General features: G+C 38.5%; 1 protein-coding gene across 3 annotated transcripts in view; it reads left to right on the plus strand.

The window, feature by feature from the left end:
• MEIS1 (Meis homeobox 1) overlaps positions 1-18736 on the plus strand; it is a 142814-nt gene that overhangs the window by 102267 nt on the left and 21811 nt on the right. For all 3 annotated transcript variants that reach the window (XM_064268661.1, XM_064268663.1, XM_064268662.1), the window contains exon 9: positions 15257-15333. In XM_064268661.1, the coding sequence (XP_064124731.1) occupies positions 15257-15333 (77 nt within the window). The remainder of the gene's footprint in view (positions 1-15256; positions 15334-18736) is intronic.

An 18736-nucleotide genomic window follows, 5' to 3' on the forward strand; every position in this document is an offset into this window, starting at 1 on the left:
CTCCGTCAGTCCCCAAGGGTGATTTAGGCACTTACAGGAGTGTGTGAACCTTTGAAGGCCACAGGAGGGTCATTTAAGTGTCCTGACTCATCTGTCTGAGGCCTGAGCACATCTACGCTGTCCGCCTCATCTCCTGCATCTTGCTTTTTTAGTGTGTCCTTTTTTACACTCTTTGAATAAGGACATAGTAACTGTTTATTTACTTCTGTGAAACTCAAATAAATTCAAGAGGGGTTGTAGCTAAGGATAAACAAAACCTCCCTTTCCTTTTAGCAGGGACAGCTACATAATTTGTGGGGGCTTTTAGTGCAAAATGAAAATTCAGGGTCCCTTCTTAAAAATGTATTGAGAATTCTGAATTGGTGACAGCACAGTAAGCTAAGCATGGGCCCCGTCTATGTACGGGGTCCTGTGAGACCACACAGTCTGCATGCCTGTGAAGGTGGGCTCGCCTATGTATTCTGGAAGTGAGTTTGTCCAAATAAAGAGAATTCCAAGAAAGTATTAAACCCTAATTTAAATACTAGAAAAAAATTTATAAGAATCACCTACTCAGATCCTTTTCCTTGCAAATTGAAAACTATGTATATTATGTATGTATTTTTACACAGATTAGCAAAACTAATTCTGAGTAATCTTGATAAGCGATAAATATATGCCAACCACTGTGCTGAGCAATTTGACGTATGTTGCCTCATTTGACCACCACCGGTACTGGGTGAGGCCGTTTTGTTTCCCCCATTTCTTTTGATGAGGAAACTGAGGCTCAGAGAGCTGAAATGATTTGCTCAGGATCATACAGTCAGTATGGGATCGAGGACCTAAACGTCAGTTATCTAATGAAATCGTTCCACCTAACTGCGCCTGTTGAAACCAGTAACTGCTTAAAATGTTTTCCTTTAGATTTGCCATTTGTAAATGTGTAACCACACCACTGAAGCAGAAATGGACTTAATGACCACTCTCCTGGCCTAAACAGGTGAATGACTCTCCACACAGGCCTCATTTCTCTTAGGAAGACTTAGGCAGGAAGAAAATTAGGCCCCTTGTATATGTAATTAGCAACTTTAAGTCACTAATGAAATGGCAAAGGAAAAACTTAATTAATTAATTAACTAAAACAAAACTAAATCTGTTTGTTTCAAAGAAGAAGAAACTAACCAGTCATTAATTAACAATATTTCCAAAGCCTGTTGCGGAAGGGAAAAATGCCATTGTTTAAGACTTTTTAGTATTACCAGTTAGATTACTTTGATAAGTTTTATTAGAAATTATGACAGCCAATTTGTCAGATATTCTGCTTTGTTTTGTTTTAATTTTAGGTCTTCGTTTCACCCTGGGGATAGGGCAATGAGGCTGAGCCCCTAACTCGCAATAGATTCCCAGCAGATGAAGCTACACCTTTTTATTTTATCATTAACAAGATAAACTTTGAGCTTCAGTAGAGTGTAAAGTGAGCTAGGCTGAGAAGTCAGAGGCTTGGTTTCAGGCCTAGGAGCCACAACCTATTGACCACAGAATCCTGATAACCTTGCATGTAGTCCACCCTGAGTTTCAGTTTTTCTCCTCTAGACCTGGGGCAACATTACCTGTCCTTCCAGCCTCTCCAAGTGATGGTGAAGCTGAAATTTGGTGAAATATACAAGAGCTGTTTGAAAATATGAAGTGTTATACGAAGTCTTAAAAAAAAAAAAAAAAAACCCAAATGGACCTTCAAATTAACTTTGATTGAATACCTTTATTTCTGCCAACTTCATCTGGTAATCTTGCTGGCGACAGGTTCTGCTCTGTCTTTCAGTCATCTAAGTTGTTCCCTGAACACCTGTGAGAACTCTACAGAAATAAGTCCACCACTGCAGTACCCTTTTCCTGTCCAGCTAGAGTGAATCAACTGGGAAAGCATAATTTGGGGGGAAAAAAAATACTGGGGATCTGCCCAAATTTTGACTAAGACTTAGCCCCCGCCTATAACCACTCTGGAGACAGACAGGGAATTCATATCAGTAAATGCTTTCGGGACTTAGAAAAGGTTTGCTTAAGAAGGATCATAAAGATAATTTTGTTACTAAAACAATTTAAAGTTTTTAGATTTTTTTTTTTCCCTTAAGGGACATCCTCCTTAGTTTGATTGCAAGATAAGGATTTTGCTGATAACCAAGATAAAATATAGTGCTGAATAATCTCATAAATTAAAAATTGAACTGTGGTACAGAGAAATGGAGATAATTAAATAGCTTAGACTACAATGGTAAAGGGAAAAGAGTTTTCATGAAAATTAGCTTAGTAAAGGTAAATTACATTTGAATCTTAACTTTAGACCTGGGTGCTCTGCTACTTGGCATATGTTGAATTGATAATGCCTGTGTGTTAAAGAATTCTGATTGTTTCTTTTGCCTCTCTCCCAGCTTATAAAAATGCAAGCAGACCAACCTAATGAATATTAATAAGAATGATGTCTAGATAACACATAAACCCCCTGGATCTGTGGACTTTGGATGGAGTAGTCAGAGAGGATTTCTGTGGCTTTATTTAATACCAAATTTACATACTTTTAAAGAATAAACATCATCTTAATATTTTAATAGCAATAGTCCAAAGTAGAGATTTTAGTGAAATAAAAAGCTTAATTTTTCTTCTCCGAACGTTTTGTTCACCAAGGTCTGCATTTTAAGAGGCAGGAAACTGCTAGCTAAAAAAGAAATTAACTTAATCCCCCTTCATTAAGTTCCAGTCTTTTTTTTTTTTTTTTTTTTGTTACTTAGAGACAAGTCATAATTATACCCACAGCAATGCAAAGCATGTTTTACACTTTTGTGATACAAAAGGACTGCAGTTGTTAAGGTGACAGGAAAAGAAAATGAGAACATTGATAAATACTGATCCTGCCCCTGCCCCCCATTTAAATATTCTCAGACTCCTGAAAGTAAATTTCACTCAGGTGTCTTAGAGGCATTTTAATTCATTAACAGCACAAATCTACACATGTGACTTGAGGAGATGTCAATCACCTAGCTAAACAGTATTTTCCCAGCTAAGATTATAAACACAGCAGCTAAGTGGGCAGAAGAGAAATCCAATGACTAGGCCTTGCAGCTCTGTTATAATGCATAAAAAGTAGGCATCTTGTTTTCCAGTTGGTATTTTTGGATGGAACTTTTAGCAAGCACACGGTAAATCTCAGCAGTGTCTATTATTTAAAGCACTCTCTCTCTCTTTCCCTCTCTCTTCAGCATTGTGAAAAGACTTTTCGAATTTTAGCTTTACAAAGGGGGAAAATCATTAAAATGTAGTTTGCACCATTACATTCCATTATTTGTCATCTTTATGGCAGCTCTATAGTTTTCATTGCACCTTTAATGGTAAGCTTGGTCAGGAGAGGTGAGCCGGAATGTGCGTACACTTGGCTGCCGGTGCCGCTGAGAGTGTCTGCTAGCTGGGCTTCCATCCACGTCCCTGTAGATTTTAATGTCCCCACAGACTGCTGGCAGCCTGCTTCCAGCTGTGGCCGGCATGATGCAGTGAATTGCTTTTGAATGTTCTTTACTCAAATAGGCAGTAATTACAAGCTTAAAGAGGTTTAGTGGTCCAGTAAACTACATAATCACCCCTGAATTAGCCCGGGCTCATCAGTTGCAGTCCAGCAAGCTCGAGTCTGCTGTTTGTATGCAGGCTTGATCACATAGCAACCTGATCAGCAGGTGTGGAACAGCCAGAGTACCCCCATAAACACAACTGTCTACTGGGGACAATGATCTCTAATGAGATGAGGCTACACCATCACTGTAATTTAAGTGGGAAAATTAGCAATGGAGAATGAGCACCAGTTCCAGGGGTCCTTAGTCATATTGGGAGCAGTGCGGATTCTGTCTCTCTCCCTGTCTCCATCTTTCTCTGTCTCAGGCATCTCACCAAATGTGCTGTTTTTGCTCCTAATTTGTAGATGCTTTATTCTTTACACAAGGATTCTTCCTGAATATTTAATACCAAACAGGGCATCTGTAAAGGCAGTAATGATTACTGTCAACACACTCATTCTGAAAGAGCGTGGTTGTATTTCGTCTTCCTTGTCTTTTTTTCTTAATGGTTTCAGAACCGTCTCACTTTGATTTTTAAAGTGGAAAAGTGTTGTTTGGGTTGGTGATAGGTCTCGTTTTAGCTGGCGTGCTCTCTGAAATAGCAGAGACGAGCTGTACGTAGTTTGAAAAAGATCCTTACTTTATTGGAGCTTATTGTAGAAAGTGGTCATGAACTTTCTCTTCAAAAAAGTGGTCCAATATGGTGTGCTGTTGTTTTGTTTTATCTGTTAAAGTGAAACTCTTAGGGGAAGAGCCTGTTTGTTTCAACAATCTCCTTTATCCTTTCTTCAGTCCTGTGTGAGGCCCCTTTAAGACGGAGACCTTGAATTTCATTACACTGGAATTGGAGAGTGGGAAGGGATCTTTTGCCACAAATAAACCCAACAGCATTGAGTGGATTTTGGAGAAACTTTAGGTGAAATTTTACATTCATGCGAAGAAAGAAAAGCTGACTAGCACAGTAAGAAAGAGCATGGACTGTGAGACCAGAATGCTTGAGGCCTAATCCCAGCTCCATCCTACCTGCAGTCACTCAGAGTCTGTGCCTCAGTTTCCCTGTCTGTAAAGCAGAGGTAAGAACACTTACCTCATAGATTTGTTGTAAGGATTAAATGAGGTAATTCTTGTAAAGCATTTAGAACAGTGCCTGGCACAGGGTAAACATTATATAAATGTCAGTTAATTAAAATAAATAAAATCTGCACTGTTTTAGGATTTGTAGAATTGAGTGAGAAGGATGAGTAATTGCCAGAATGGGGCTGTTAGTTTTCTGATGTTTATCTGAAGTGATCTATTTACGAATGCTGGCTGTGCACTTTTGGTGCCTCTACCTTCAATAGCTCTCAGTCATTCCTACAGCAAACATTTATTGGGCACAGAATTAGTTGCGTCATGACTGGGAATAGCATTCATGTGTTTTTATTATTATTCTACCGAAATGAAATGCTTCCAAATGTAATTTCACTCATATTTGATTAAGAACCACATAAGAAATGAAAGTAATTGGCAAAAAGTACGTAATTTATTTCAAAACAGACAAGTTAAGGCATATTGTAGTGTGGCTGTTTGGATGGGACAGGAGTTGTCTGTTTCTATGACCCTCACAGAGCGTTCTGGTGTGTAACCTACTGTCATTCCCACACTTAGATGCAATGCTGTGAGCATTAACGGAGTGACAGGCGTGTTAGTTTTCACTGAGTTTTCTATCTTCTAGAGAAATCTACTATTGCTTCCATTAACAGAACTGAGTTGTAGGAATAGAACACACACACACACACGCACGCACACACACACAGAAAGGTAATACAGTGAAAATCATGAGAGTCAAAACTTGACGGCTCTCAAAACTGCCTTGTTTTTCCCAATCTCCCAAGTTTTCTGCCTTTGACAGGCACAGTCTTACCACTTTTCTATTTCTGATTTTAGTGGAAAGTATTTGGTGTTTCCTTCTCTGACAGATTTCCTTCTTCCACAGGTTCTAGTTTTCGCAGGTCTTACTGCAGTGGCGTCTCCATGTAATACGTAGTAATCATCATATGTATTCACGACTGACTCATCAGGAAGGATGTGGAATTGCTCCACTCACTATACAAAAAAACAAAAAAGTTTGGAAGAAAGTCTTCCCAACTTATAGGTTACCCCCAAGTTTCAAATCCCAGCTCTACTAATCAGCTCTGTGAACTCGAGAGAGTCCATTGTCCTTTCTGTGCCTAAGTTTCCTCATCTGTAAAATGGGTATAATAGTTGTAACCACCTCATGGGGTTTTTTGTGAGAATTAAATAAGTAATACTGTAAAGTATTTGTAACTATGCCTGGTAGATCTTCACATCTCGATAGGCTATGATTGATTACCACTTCTACCACTCCTACTAATGCTAAACTACTATTAATAAAGTCTCTTTGGATGGATGCTCAAGGAAGAATGCAGGTCAAGGTTCTGGTGAAGTAACATCCACCTCGCAACACCATCCCGTCCACTTGATGCTTACCTGCAGGGTGGAAGCAGTAGGTATGCAGGTGGAGGTGGTGGTGGTGGGGCGGCATTTCTCCCCTGAATTATGGCTGTTAAAACTGTAGAGAAGCATTCAGTCACTACAATGAGTAACTTTCTTCATGTGCCATTATACAGTAATATAGTTTTGGTTTAAAAATATTTAGGTTAAAATAAAAGGGATGAAGAAATGGCAAAGAAATTATCAGTGGGAATGCAGCCAAGTGGAGAGACTCAGGCTAGGACAGACCTGGCCTCAGCCCTGAGTAGCTATGTGCATGTTTTCTGACCTGGCCAAGGCTCAGCTTTCTCATCTGTGAAAGGCAGCCAAGCACAGTCCCTACTTGGGGGCGGGGGGTTCTAAAAGGATGTGAGATAATGTATGTAGTGTGTTTGTCGTACTATTTGTACTGCCTAAAAATAGTAAGAGTTCAAATGAGCTATTATTTAAAATAATTCAGACACTTAAAAGTGAAGCATGGATTCTCCCCACGCCCCTCCCCTCCCCTGTTCCTCCCATCCTGTTTTTCTTAATGGACATATTTGTGTTTCCTTTCAGAGCAGTGGTCTTCTGAGAAAATCAATATTCAGGAACTTTATTAATAATCATAATTGTACAAAATAATTCAAGCACTCTTCATGAATTTTAATACTTTTAGGAGGAGATTATAAGGAATTGCTAAATTAGAGTCTAAATTTTATATCACATATATATATATATATACATACTTTATAATATTCCTGTTATATATATGGAGACCCTGGTGGCATAGTGTTTAAGTGCTACAGCTGCTAACCTAAGAGTCGGCAGTTCGAATCCACCAGGCACTCCTTGGAAACCCTATGGGGCAGTTCTGCTCTGTCTTATAGGATTGCTATGAGTTGGAACCAACTCAATGGCAGTTTTTGTTTTTGTATACATAGAAGAGGAATATTTTAAAGTATATATATATAAAAAACCAATTGCTTTCAAGTCGATTCCGACTCATAGTGACCACTTGACAGCACTGGGTTTTGGTTTTTATATATGTGTGTATATATACATATATATATATAAAATATGAAGAATAGATCTAAAACATTATATATATAACCAAAAAAAAAAAAAAAAAGCTGGTGAATTCCAACTGCCAATCTTTTGTTTAGCAGCTGTAGCTCTTAGCCACTACGCCACCAGGGTATATACATATATATAGTGTTTTAGATCTATTCTTTATTATATATATGCTTTAAAATATTCCTGTTCTATATATATATATATATATGTATAGATAGATATAATGTTTTAGATCTATTCATTTTATGTATAACCGAAACCAAACCCAACCCACTGCCGTCCAGTCGATTCCGACTCATAGTGACCCTATAGTACAGAGTAGAACTGCCCCATAGAGTTTCCAAGGAGCACCTGGCGGATTTGAACTGCTGACCCTTTGGTTAGCAGCCATAACACTTAACCACTACGCCACCAGAGTTTCTCATTTTATGTATATATGTATATATGCATATATGCATATATATAATAAAGAATATATCTAAAACATGGTTATTATTGCAGAATTGCAAGCAGCTTAAAAATATCCCAAGTACAAAGGACTATGAAATCCCTTAATATAAGCATCTGGTTTTTTACTTAGTATTTTTATTTTATGCTTAACTGATATTTATATGAAATTAAAAGATCAGATAAGTGACGCAGCCAGGGCCTTTTAGTATTGGCCTCTTTTAATTGGCTACAGATAATGTTTCCATTGCTCTTATTATAAAGACAGACTCATTAGTGCAAAAACAAAGATTGTTATGAAATTTTACAGTGTTCCACTTTGCCTTCCCCAGTTAGGTCATTTTCATGTGATAAGATCAAGTTTACAGATTCCTACCTGACTTTCCTACTTGCACACCTCCACTGGCAACGTCTCATGGCTGTTGCTGGGTATACAAGAACCCGGAGGGATTGTCTACAAAATGACTCAACTGGGCTGCAGGAAAAGCCAGCAGCAAACAATAAATGGAGCATGTTTAGTCTGAGCAGCCAGGCAATCTAGGAGCATCGGTGGAGAATTCAGAAAACAGGTTGAAATCCTGTGACTTCACTGATGATGCTCCAGACATTTTTGGCTTCTTAGCCAGTACTCACATGGCCGTTCGTCTTTTGATTCCAGCATGTGTAAGGATACAGGACTCAGCTACTATGCATTCAGGCTCTGTTCTTAGACTGCGCTGGTGCACCGCTTTTGTAATGCAAATGAGAGGCACAAAGTGTCTCTTTGATAATGTGCAGTCAGAAGACAAAAAAGCATTCGCTGGAACAGTCAAACTAATTCATAAAGCTGAAAGACAATAGGGAAGCATTATGGATTTTTTTAAAGGAAAAAGTATCCTAGATCAATGTAATTGTCACAATGTAAGCTATTCATAGTCGATGTGTAAGGGAAGAAGGACTGCAGGTTTGCTTAGAGTGGGAGAAGTTTGTACTGGCAAAAGAAAAAGTTAAGCAAATACGATAAATATGTTTGGATATTTGGTTAGCAAGTTTCTGCTTATGCTCTTAAAGATCAAATATATAGCTGGTTATTTTCATTTAGCTCCACAGTATTCCTTTAGTGACATAAACTCAGTAGACATTTTAAAACAGCACAGAGATTTAATGGTTAAAAGCCATATATAGTAGATTTTTTTTCTTTAAAGGGAGTATCTCTCCATCACATACCAGAGTTTAGCTCAAGGTCAACTTATATTAATGCATTAAACTTAGCTGTGGAGGAGGCAAAGGGCTGGAGGAAAAAGGATAAAAGAAGTTCTGAGATTGTTCTTCCAACATATTCAGCCAAGCAACAGAACATTGCCTTGTTAAGGGTGATATTGGACAGTTGCCATAATTTCTCCTGTTAGGTCAGTTCCTCCAGTACCTATTCCCATACCTTTTAAAGTATAGCATGTAACATTTTGCTTGAAAATTGCTTCCACCTCTATTGCTTTGTTATATCTGTTTTGCAGTTTTGGTGTAGAGGCAGTTCTGTGTCACAAGAAATTACTAATCTGAGGCTTGAGAAGGGGCAGCGTAGCCTTCCATTATCTCACCAGCGAGCTCTGTACAGGATTATTTTCAAATTTTCTGCGCCATTACGATGTGCTGTTACGAGTGGACAAGGCAGTGAGGGAGGGAATGTTATTGGAACTTGGTTACCAGGGTAGATAAGATAAAGTTCATCACTGTCTTGGCATCCACATTTGCAGCCAAGGGTGGAACATTTGATGAAAGGAGTACATTTGGTCAAGGATGTCATTAAGATATAAGGCTGGACATTTTCCATCTGTGTTTACTGATGAGTTTCTCTCTTCTCATTGATACTCATCTGAAAAAGCCAGCCTGGTTGTGTAAATAAACGTTTTCTTCCAATGTGTTACAAACTTTTAAATACCAGATAACCAAGATCAGCACCCCCCTCCTTCCCACCCTAGCCTTAAGAAATAAAATTGGCATTGTGCAAAGATAACTTTCTTTAGGAAGTTGCCATTTTCTTTCTGTTACTTTCTGCTGCTGTTAAAATGACTGTCCAGACTGAAGTTTTACATAAGCTACTTGAGGCTTTTTTTCAGACATTTTTTAACTATTTCTATTACCCTGAGCACATACTCTAGGGATCGCTTTTTATTGTTGATGGGGTTATTAAGCCATCTCTGCGATATTGGGTCATTATGAGAAGTCATACTACATCTAGAAACACAAGAAGAGAGGCAGGCAGTTTATATTTCAGCTTGAGATGTCTACCGTAAAGGAGAAGTCAGGGTGTTGATTACTGAAAGGATGATGAGCACTGCGTAAGTTATCCCCTTTCGCTCAGCCTCCACTGGCTACAAGCCCCTTCTTTCCCTTTGAGCCCAGCATCTCTTCTTTTCCCAGCCAAGCCAGCCTAATACACGTGTGCTGGTTTGATGCTGGAAGGGAGGGTCAGCTTTACCCATACATAATCACTGTTTTATGGCTTTCACTCATTCCTGAGGTGTTAATGCAGATCAAATGGGAAACACTCGAGAAAGAACCCTTGCAGCTACTGTGCTGCCTAACTCTCCCGTCTCAATCGTTAATTCTTATAGTAAGATCTAAAGGTAATTTTGTTTGCTCTCTTAATGCGAGGCAGTTCTCCCAGTGGCCCTTACCGATCCTTTCTCAAATTCCCATCTTGATCAATTGTTTGCAAATAATTAAGCTTTTAAGAGATAATGGCATGAGGGTAATGTACACAACAAAGGCGAGGTCTCCAGTCACTGTCTATTGGACTGTGGTCAAATTTGCTTTGATATCCCAAAGTGGTCAGGTGGATTGGTGTAGCCGGCATGTGCAATTCATCTTTCCTTCACAAGAACCTACTGAGCTTTCTCAGACTACTGTCCTTGCCATTTAGACGCAATAACAGCAAAGGTGTCCAGGAAAATGGCAAGGGGGTGACTCAGGCTCTATGTTGCAATGGTTTGGAATGAATTTCTCGTTTTCTTCTTATAATGGCACTTCTCAGGGATCACTCTTTATTTTCTCTCCTTTGCAAAATGACGGGTTGCCTTTACCCCTAGTACCCTCACTAGCCTTGTCGGCTGAATGCAACAGGGCTTTGAATGTTTTTACAGCAGCCTTGCCTGTGGCATGTTGGGTTTTTGTCAAGTTATTTATTTTTTCTAAGTCTACAAAGGAATAACTCATACTGTCCGCAAAAAGCTTATCTAGTAAAGATGCATAGGATTTAAGATATTTAAACATATTGGATTTCAGTTAAAAAGCCTACTTCTTTGCAAATTTTTGGCTGGCTGTGGATTAGCTACAAGAAGTAATGGCTTTCATGTGATTCTAGCCATTATAGATTTTGGGGGGAATTGAAAGTTTGTGGGATGCCAAGGCCAAGAACTATGAGAAAAAGAAAAGCATTCAGTTGACCCACTGGAGAGGAGGGTTTAGGAATTTTGTTGATGCCTTATTTTTTTCTTAACAACGGCCAGATTATCGTGACACTTAATTTTGTCCAGGCTTGTTCATTTCTATTAAAAAAAAAAAAAATCCCGAACAACTGAAAATTGCTTAATGGAGACAGAGTGCTGGGTCTCTATAGCTCCAGGCTGCCTAGCAATTATGCTGCATGAAATTAGACACAGTTTGTTCCAATTACTTAAAATTAGATAACATGAAAAGTGACAGAGGAAAAAAAAGGTAGAACTTTCTTATTTTATGATATTTAAATTATGAAATCAGAGACTGCAGCATGTGAAGAAACAACAAAAATTTGCACTGAAATTTTGAGGACCAAATCATTGGTCTTTGAAGCTGTAACAACTCAGGTAATTTTAATGATCCAAAGAGAATTTTTGCCGATACCACTTGCATAAATAAAATGTGAATCCCATTTGCTTTATAAGAATGTATATAAAACTTGCTCACAAACAGGCATGCAAAAATACCCTTAAAACATAGCAGAAATAAATTACTGTGACAATTCTCAATTTTCAAAGTAACTAAAGATAAATGGCATAAATATTAATTTTTATCCAGTTCTGGTCCTAACGGTAAGACACAACTAACAAGAAAGGGCAAAAGGTGTTGCCATCCAAATATAGTGAGAAGGGAATGTTGACACATTTGTTAATTCTGTTGAAAATCACTGAAAGAGATTTTCCACAGGACCTGGAAAGCTGTAAGCAAGATAATGTTACAGAAAATGCCATAGAGAGGACACTGCTTGTGTACATCAATCTGCAACTTTATATGGTAAATAGTACCAACAGATGGATGCTATAATTTGCATATTTCAAAACTGAGTTTATATTCTAGGTGGTTAGTAATATAAAAACTGCTAGCTTGAGTGACCTTTAACTTCTATGGCTCTTAGAACTTAGATGGCAAAACTGAGGATTCGAAAAGTTGAACATATGTTCAAAGTCACATAGTTAGTGAGTGCCAGCATAAATGACACAGTTTAATAGGATCATGTATACCTACCTATGATTCTTTAACTAGTGCCAGCATGGAACTACTATGTACCAAACCATAATTCAATATTCTGTTTATAGGATAAAAAGATTCATTTCGTCTGCATCATGTGGCAAACCTTTATGGAGTAGGAGTTATATTTTAAACCTTAGAGTTGTTGTTGTTAGGTGGCGTTGAGTTGGTTCTGGCTCCTAGCGACCCTGCGTACAACAGAAGGAAACACTGCCTGGTCCTGCCCCACTCTCACAGTCGCTGCTATGCTTGAGCTCCTCGTTGGTGCCACGGTGCTAATCCATCTCGTCGAGGACCTTCATCTCTCTCTTTCCCTGATCCTCTACATTACCAAGCATGATGTCCTTCTCCAGGGATTGGTCCTTCTTGATAACATGTCCAAAGTACATGAGATGAAGTCTCACCATCTTTGCGACAACATTCTGACTGTACTCTTCCAAGACAGACTTGTTCATTCTTCTGGCAGTCCATGATATATTTAATATTCTTTGCCAACGCCATAACTCAAAGACAACAATTCTTGTTTGGTCTACCTGATTCATCATCCATCTTTCGCGTGCATGGTGATTAAAATACCGTGGCTTGGGTCAGGTGTACCTTAGTCCTCAAAGTGACATATTTGGTTTGCTTTTAAACACTTTAAAGAGTCTTTTGTAGCAGATTAGCCCAATGCAATACGTCCTTCGATTTCTTGACTGCTGATTCTATGGGTGTTGATTGTGGATCCAAGTAAAATGAAATCCTTGACAACTTCAATCTTTTCTCCATTGTGGATTTCTTTTAGCTCAGTATCCAGTTGTTTTGGTTACTATGAGTAGCATTACCTTGAGCAGGCTGATTGCTACCTACGATTTTAGCTTATTATGAGGCTTGAATGCTTTTATTTGAAAAGAGTGAGTTGACATCACTTAGAAATGATGTAAGGAAAGTAGTATAGTAGACCTCAAATTGGATTGTTCATGCTTCCTGTAGGCTTTGAAAATTTTTTATTATAGATTTGATGTTGTATCTGAGTGGAGAGTATCTGTGTATCATGGCAAGCAATAGCCATTCATTCCTTTGACAGCTAGCTATTCACTGATTTTCTGTTATGCGCTAGTCAGAGTTTTGAGGATGGTGAGCAAGATAGGAAAGGACTTTAGAGTTGCACAGTTAATTGCTCAGCTGCTAACTGAAAATTTGGATGTTTAAGTCCACTCAGAGACCTCTCAGAAGAAAGACCATCTACTTTAAAAAAAAAAAAATCAGCCACTGAAAATCCTGTGGAGCATAGCTCTACTCTGATACACATACGGTTGCCGTGAGTCACAATCGACTCAACAGCAACTGGTTTTTTGGTTTAATCGACTGGGAAGAGACACACCAAAGAGGGAAAAAATAATTTAAACAGGTGTCTCAGGGAGAGATTATCAGGGAACTAAGAGAAAGGTTGATGGGAGAGTGATAAGGTGGGGTGGTGGTAAGTGAGCTGGGAAAAGCTTGATGGTTGAGCTGAGACCTGAAACTGACAATAGAGCAAGAGCCTGAGTGATAGGAACAAGCTTGGCATGTTGGAAGAACAGAAAGGAGGACAGAATAGCTGGGCAGAGGGGTGGCATGGTGGTGAGGCACAGGAGATAAAGTCTGAGAGGTGGGCAGGGCTGGATGTTGGGGGGACCTTGCAGGCTGTGGTAAGCAGGTGGTTTTTTGAGCAAGAGGCATTAATGAGGATTATGACAGGTGTTTGCTGCATCCTTCTGTTGGGATGAGGCTTAAACACTGAAAGTTGACACAGGAAGTATCACTGACTCGTGTCTATTGCTTACCAGTGCTTCCCCTGGCCAGTTTCCTCACCTGTAAAACAGGAGGGATGATGGATTCCATTTATGTCCCTCAAAGGGATATAATGGGGATTAATTACCATCCTGTCTGTAATATACTAGGAGCTCTTTAGAGAAAGACACTATATTCCATGAAAGCAAAGCCTTATTCTAATCGTGTATTTATTGATTAAGTGACAATCAAAGACAATGCTTATGGGAAAAATTGCTGTATCTCTGCTCTCCACAAACAAATCCCATGTGTATAGAAACAGAAATATTTAAACTTACACATAAGAGCCCTGAAGTGGTCATTAATCAGCCTTTTTAGCATCTAATCAGACATTATTAATGAGACTAAAAACTATGTTAATTAGCTTTCAATAGACCAGAATTTAGTTGCGATGGCACAGATAATTAAATTGAGAGTTCGGGGTGCCCTTTTCCGTTTATAGTAGAACAGAGGGTTGACTCTCAGAACAGTTTTATCTTGGGAGAGTTTATTTGAATGCTTTGTTTTAAGCTAGCCAGTGTCTCCATAGATGGAAATCATGCTCTCAGTGCATTCCCCAGGTTTTAGAAATGTATATTTCAAATTTAGATATAATTATTGAACAAAAAGTGTGCCAGAATTAATCTCAGTAGAATTCTAAACCTTCTTATGGGGAGGCATGGGTTTCATTTTATTATCTTATCCTGCAATACCCTTTATCCACTGTAATTCATGAGGAACATAGCTGGGCTTGTTCTTGGCATGCAAAATATGCTAGTCTTTGACCTTATATTGGCCTGAGTTCAGAATCCCAGCATGTGTTGACATTCAGATATGGAAACCAACTCTGGTTGGATTTTGTTGGTTTGTGCATTGGAGAAGAGCTAAGTGAATAGTGGTTTTTGTTTGTTTGTTTTTAATATTTTGATATTTGTATCTGGCAATGTGGTATTTTGGAAGGAGAGTGTCACACTGACAAGGTGCTTAACAACTGGGGGCCTCAACTGAGATCATTGGTTTAAATAGTTAAGTCCAAGGTTCCATAAAAATATTAAGTCAGGGTGATATGTTTTTATATGGTAAAACAAAAGGCTTGCTCATATTTTAATCCTATAAAATACAGTGAGAAACATACTAAACTTTGTGTTTGCAACAAATAAACCTGTTAAAGGATAAACTCAGTATCAAGGTTCTGCAAGTATCCTAACTAGCTATTTATACACTTCACTAATCTTTGTAATTGGCTTGTCTTTTACTGCCATTAATTAGATGATGTAGTATTCCATTAATAACAGTGACACACCTCAGCATTTTTACCTTTAATTATAGACTTCACTAGACACTTAGGTTATTGACAAAATGGCCTGAATATTGCCTGATGTACGCGTATCTTTTTTGTTCTCTTTCAGCATCCTTACCCTTCTGAAGAACAGAAAAAGCAGTTGGCACAAGACACGGGACTCACCATTCTTCAAGTGAACAATTGGTAAGTAATTTGGCTTCGTGTTTACCTGTAATCTGGTCTCCCCTTTGGCAATCTGTAGCTCATGCTTTGCATTAAGAAGACACACCCAGTTGTTGCTGCTTTTCTGGTGGCTTTTTGATCCAAAGTTGAACACAAACAGTTGACTGATAGGTGAGAGGCTTGGTAATAAGGAAAATGAAACATTGTATCACTTCCCACTTCCTTGCTAAATTGGCGCATTTTGTACGTAGCATAGATATGTGTTTAATTCGCATTCACCATTGGCTCTGTAAATGTGTCTCTCTCAATGGCTCCTCCCCCAGTCAGGATAATCGATACACAGAATGGCATCATCCTATTCTCTAGGAAACAAGAAAATCCACCATCCCATATCAGTCAGGTTTTATATTCATTGAATAACTAAATTCAGTTAGATTTTGCTAGGGCTGTGTTTTCAAGGATGATCTCCCCTTTTCTCTTATCTCCAATATATTGAAAGGGAGAAATTATTTATGTTTCTGCTTTGAAGCTATTCAAACCTGATGTATTTCAGGGCTGTGCAATACTATTTCTAAATAAATGTGTAAATTTCTGATTTGGGAGAAGCTGCGATTACATACCAAGCACCAGCCAACAATATTCTGACTTAATGTGCGATGATGTGGCAACAAGGCTTTGAGAAAGTATGATTTATTACTTTCTGAGTGTGCTGAAAGCCAGGTTTCATATAATCACCCAGGGCTAGTGTCATATTTGAAGGGTATCGAAATCCAATATCCTCTAAACCTAAGTGTATCTAATTAATTGTCCTAATATTTTTAGATTAGTGTTTATGATGGGGAAACCTTATCCTCTTTGAAGTAAAATCCAGAAAAGGCCCAAAGCCTGGTTGGGGAAAGGGGAGAGCTGGGAAAGCCAGTTTGCAGACAGAAGTATTACTTTCTGTTCAATAAGTGTCAAAGATTAATATTACAGAATCTCTGATTACATGGCCTAATCCATTTTGGTGAATAAATTTGTTCTTGATGTCCATTGCACCTACATTAACAGACCCTTCTCTGTTAGAGAGCCTGGGAACCTTTGGGAGAGATTTCAGATATATTAAACACCATTACAGAAAATGTAATTTCTGTCAATATAATCCCATGTATTCTTCAATTTAGTATTTGAGAGATAACAAGCTACTTACAATATATTTGCCTTTGGAGGATTAATTTACAAAGTGCACTATCTGCAAGACACAGACAGACTCACATAAGCGTTGCTTGTAAGGGTTATCAATTTCTGTGACCTTACTGCAGCCTTGGGAGATCCATTTTTGCAGCGGCCCTTTCAGTCAGTGGACAGGGAACAAATGGAAAGCTTACTATATCTACGTGTGTTACCAGAAGTCATGTTGCTGCTGAGTTGTTTTTGTTTTCTTGTTTTCATCTGCTTTGTTGTGTCTTCATTTTCAAGTCAGTGAATACCACATATTTGAATTTAATCTTTCAAATAGTTCTAGACGAGATTAGAGGGTAGGCCACTTTGAGATGCACACCTAAATCCACATTTTTTTTTTTTTTACTTACACTGATGGTGAGGCTGTACGAAGGTTGCATTTCCCTGGGAAATGTTCTGGTCTGAGGGCAAAGGAGTGGCAGGGCGAGCTCTCTAATTAAGGGAAGCAAAAGCTGTGCTGCCATTCAGGTGATGTATCACACATGCCATCTCCCTTCCTTCTCAGGGTTGCTAGCAAACTCCATCCGTAAACATGGTTACCAGGGAACGCATTCCAGTACAAGTTGCTTTCCTTGGGTGCACAACCTCGTGGTACATCTCTTGTGAATGCTAAGGCAGGAAGAAGGTTCTGTGAGACCCAAAAATAGACGTTAGTTTTCCAGATTCTGTGCAAAATCTGTGTTGGAGATACACTGACAGTTTTTAGTCAGTGATCACAATCTTTCTTAATTTGTAGTTCCAAAAAAACCCAAACCTGCTGCCAACTCATAGCAACCCTGTAAGACAGAGTAGAACTGCCCCATAGGGTTTCCAAGGAGCGACTGGTGGATGCGAACTGCCAACCTTTTGGTTAGCAGCCAAATGCTTAACCAGAAAGGTGGGGGGGGGGGGAGGAGATCCCTAAAAAAGCTATAGTAACATGTACATTAAATAATTTTTCAAAGTATATGAAGATGTTGCCCTAAACAACCTACTGATATTCAATTCTGCGCAGGTATAATTCTGCGCAGGTATATACCTTAGCAATTACTTTTAGGGTTTTTGGAATAGAAACACATTTCTGTTCCTTAACCGGCACCTTGTGTGCTGTATGCTTGTGTTCTGTGTATTTCTTTGTGGAGGTAAACGTTAACTTTTGCTTGCATTTTGTTGCTTTGCATTTGATGGCTGTCTCAACTCTTAACAGCTTTGTTGATGGTACAGAATCTCGCTGAACTAACTAGAAATTGTAATACAGGTTGGTTTTTCTTAACTTTGACGAGAAATGACATTCCCATGTTTGATTTGAGTTTTTAAAAGATTATCAGTTCTCATCCAGATCTTTTACTTTTAAGGAACCGATAATACATTTTTTTTTCTTTAGACTTCGAGTAGGAAATATTATGCAAAAATGGGGAAACCCAAACAGTACCGCATAGAAACCAAAATGTCAGAGAATCTTAAAATGTGCCATATTTAGGTATTAAAAAAGCAGAATCAACACTGAGTGGTTTTGCTTTTCCTTCATTGTAATAAGAAATTACACGAAGCTTCTTTGAGAGCTTGTCATCATTTTTCCTGTATTAAACACCAGCCCGAGTTACTTCCTTCTAGAAATAACTTTATTTAAAGTTTATTTTAGCCGTCTTCCTTCATCTTATTTAGCCACACTTAAAAATTTGTGTCTTCCTTCTTGGATTTCTTAAAGCTTGTTAACACATGTACATTTTTCTATGAACTATGAGTCACCATAGGTCCCTGTTGGAGAGATGTAATAAAATGCCGCGGGGCAGGCTGGGTGTAGATCAGTCATAATTATTGGCAGCCACATAACATATTGAAATACACAATACGTAAGTGAAAAATATAAACTCATGTCTGGTTGTTAGCTTGTCATAGAAACCCTGGCTGACGTAGCTTGAAGTTAGATTTGGATTGGAAAATGAGATGAGAAGTTTGATGCACTGTAATTATTCTTTCATTCCCTCACTGAACTAATTTTACCCTTCTTTAATTGACATATAAATGCTATATGCTACCAGCTTTGGCTATTTCCAAAGAAGCCTGGGCCTGGGGGCAGGGGGGATTGTACCAGAGGGAATTTAAATGTAAAACAAGAAAACCAATTTGATTATTCAAGAGAAAATTAGAAATAAAAGAAATAATTGTCGTAGCTCATATTTGGTCTGCCTGTCAGAATCAAAACAGAAAGAAGAATCTTTAA

The sequence above is a fragment of the Loxodonta africana genome, chromosome 15 (genome assembly GCF_030014295.1).
Source record: "Loxodonta africana isolate mLoxAfr1 chromosome 15, mLoxAfr1.hap2, whole genome shotgun sequence".
NCBI classification, from domain to species: domain Eukaryota; kingdom Metazoa; phylum Chordata; class Mammalia; order Proboscidea; family Elephantidae; genus Loxodonta; species Loxodonta africana.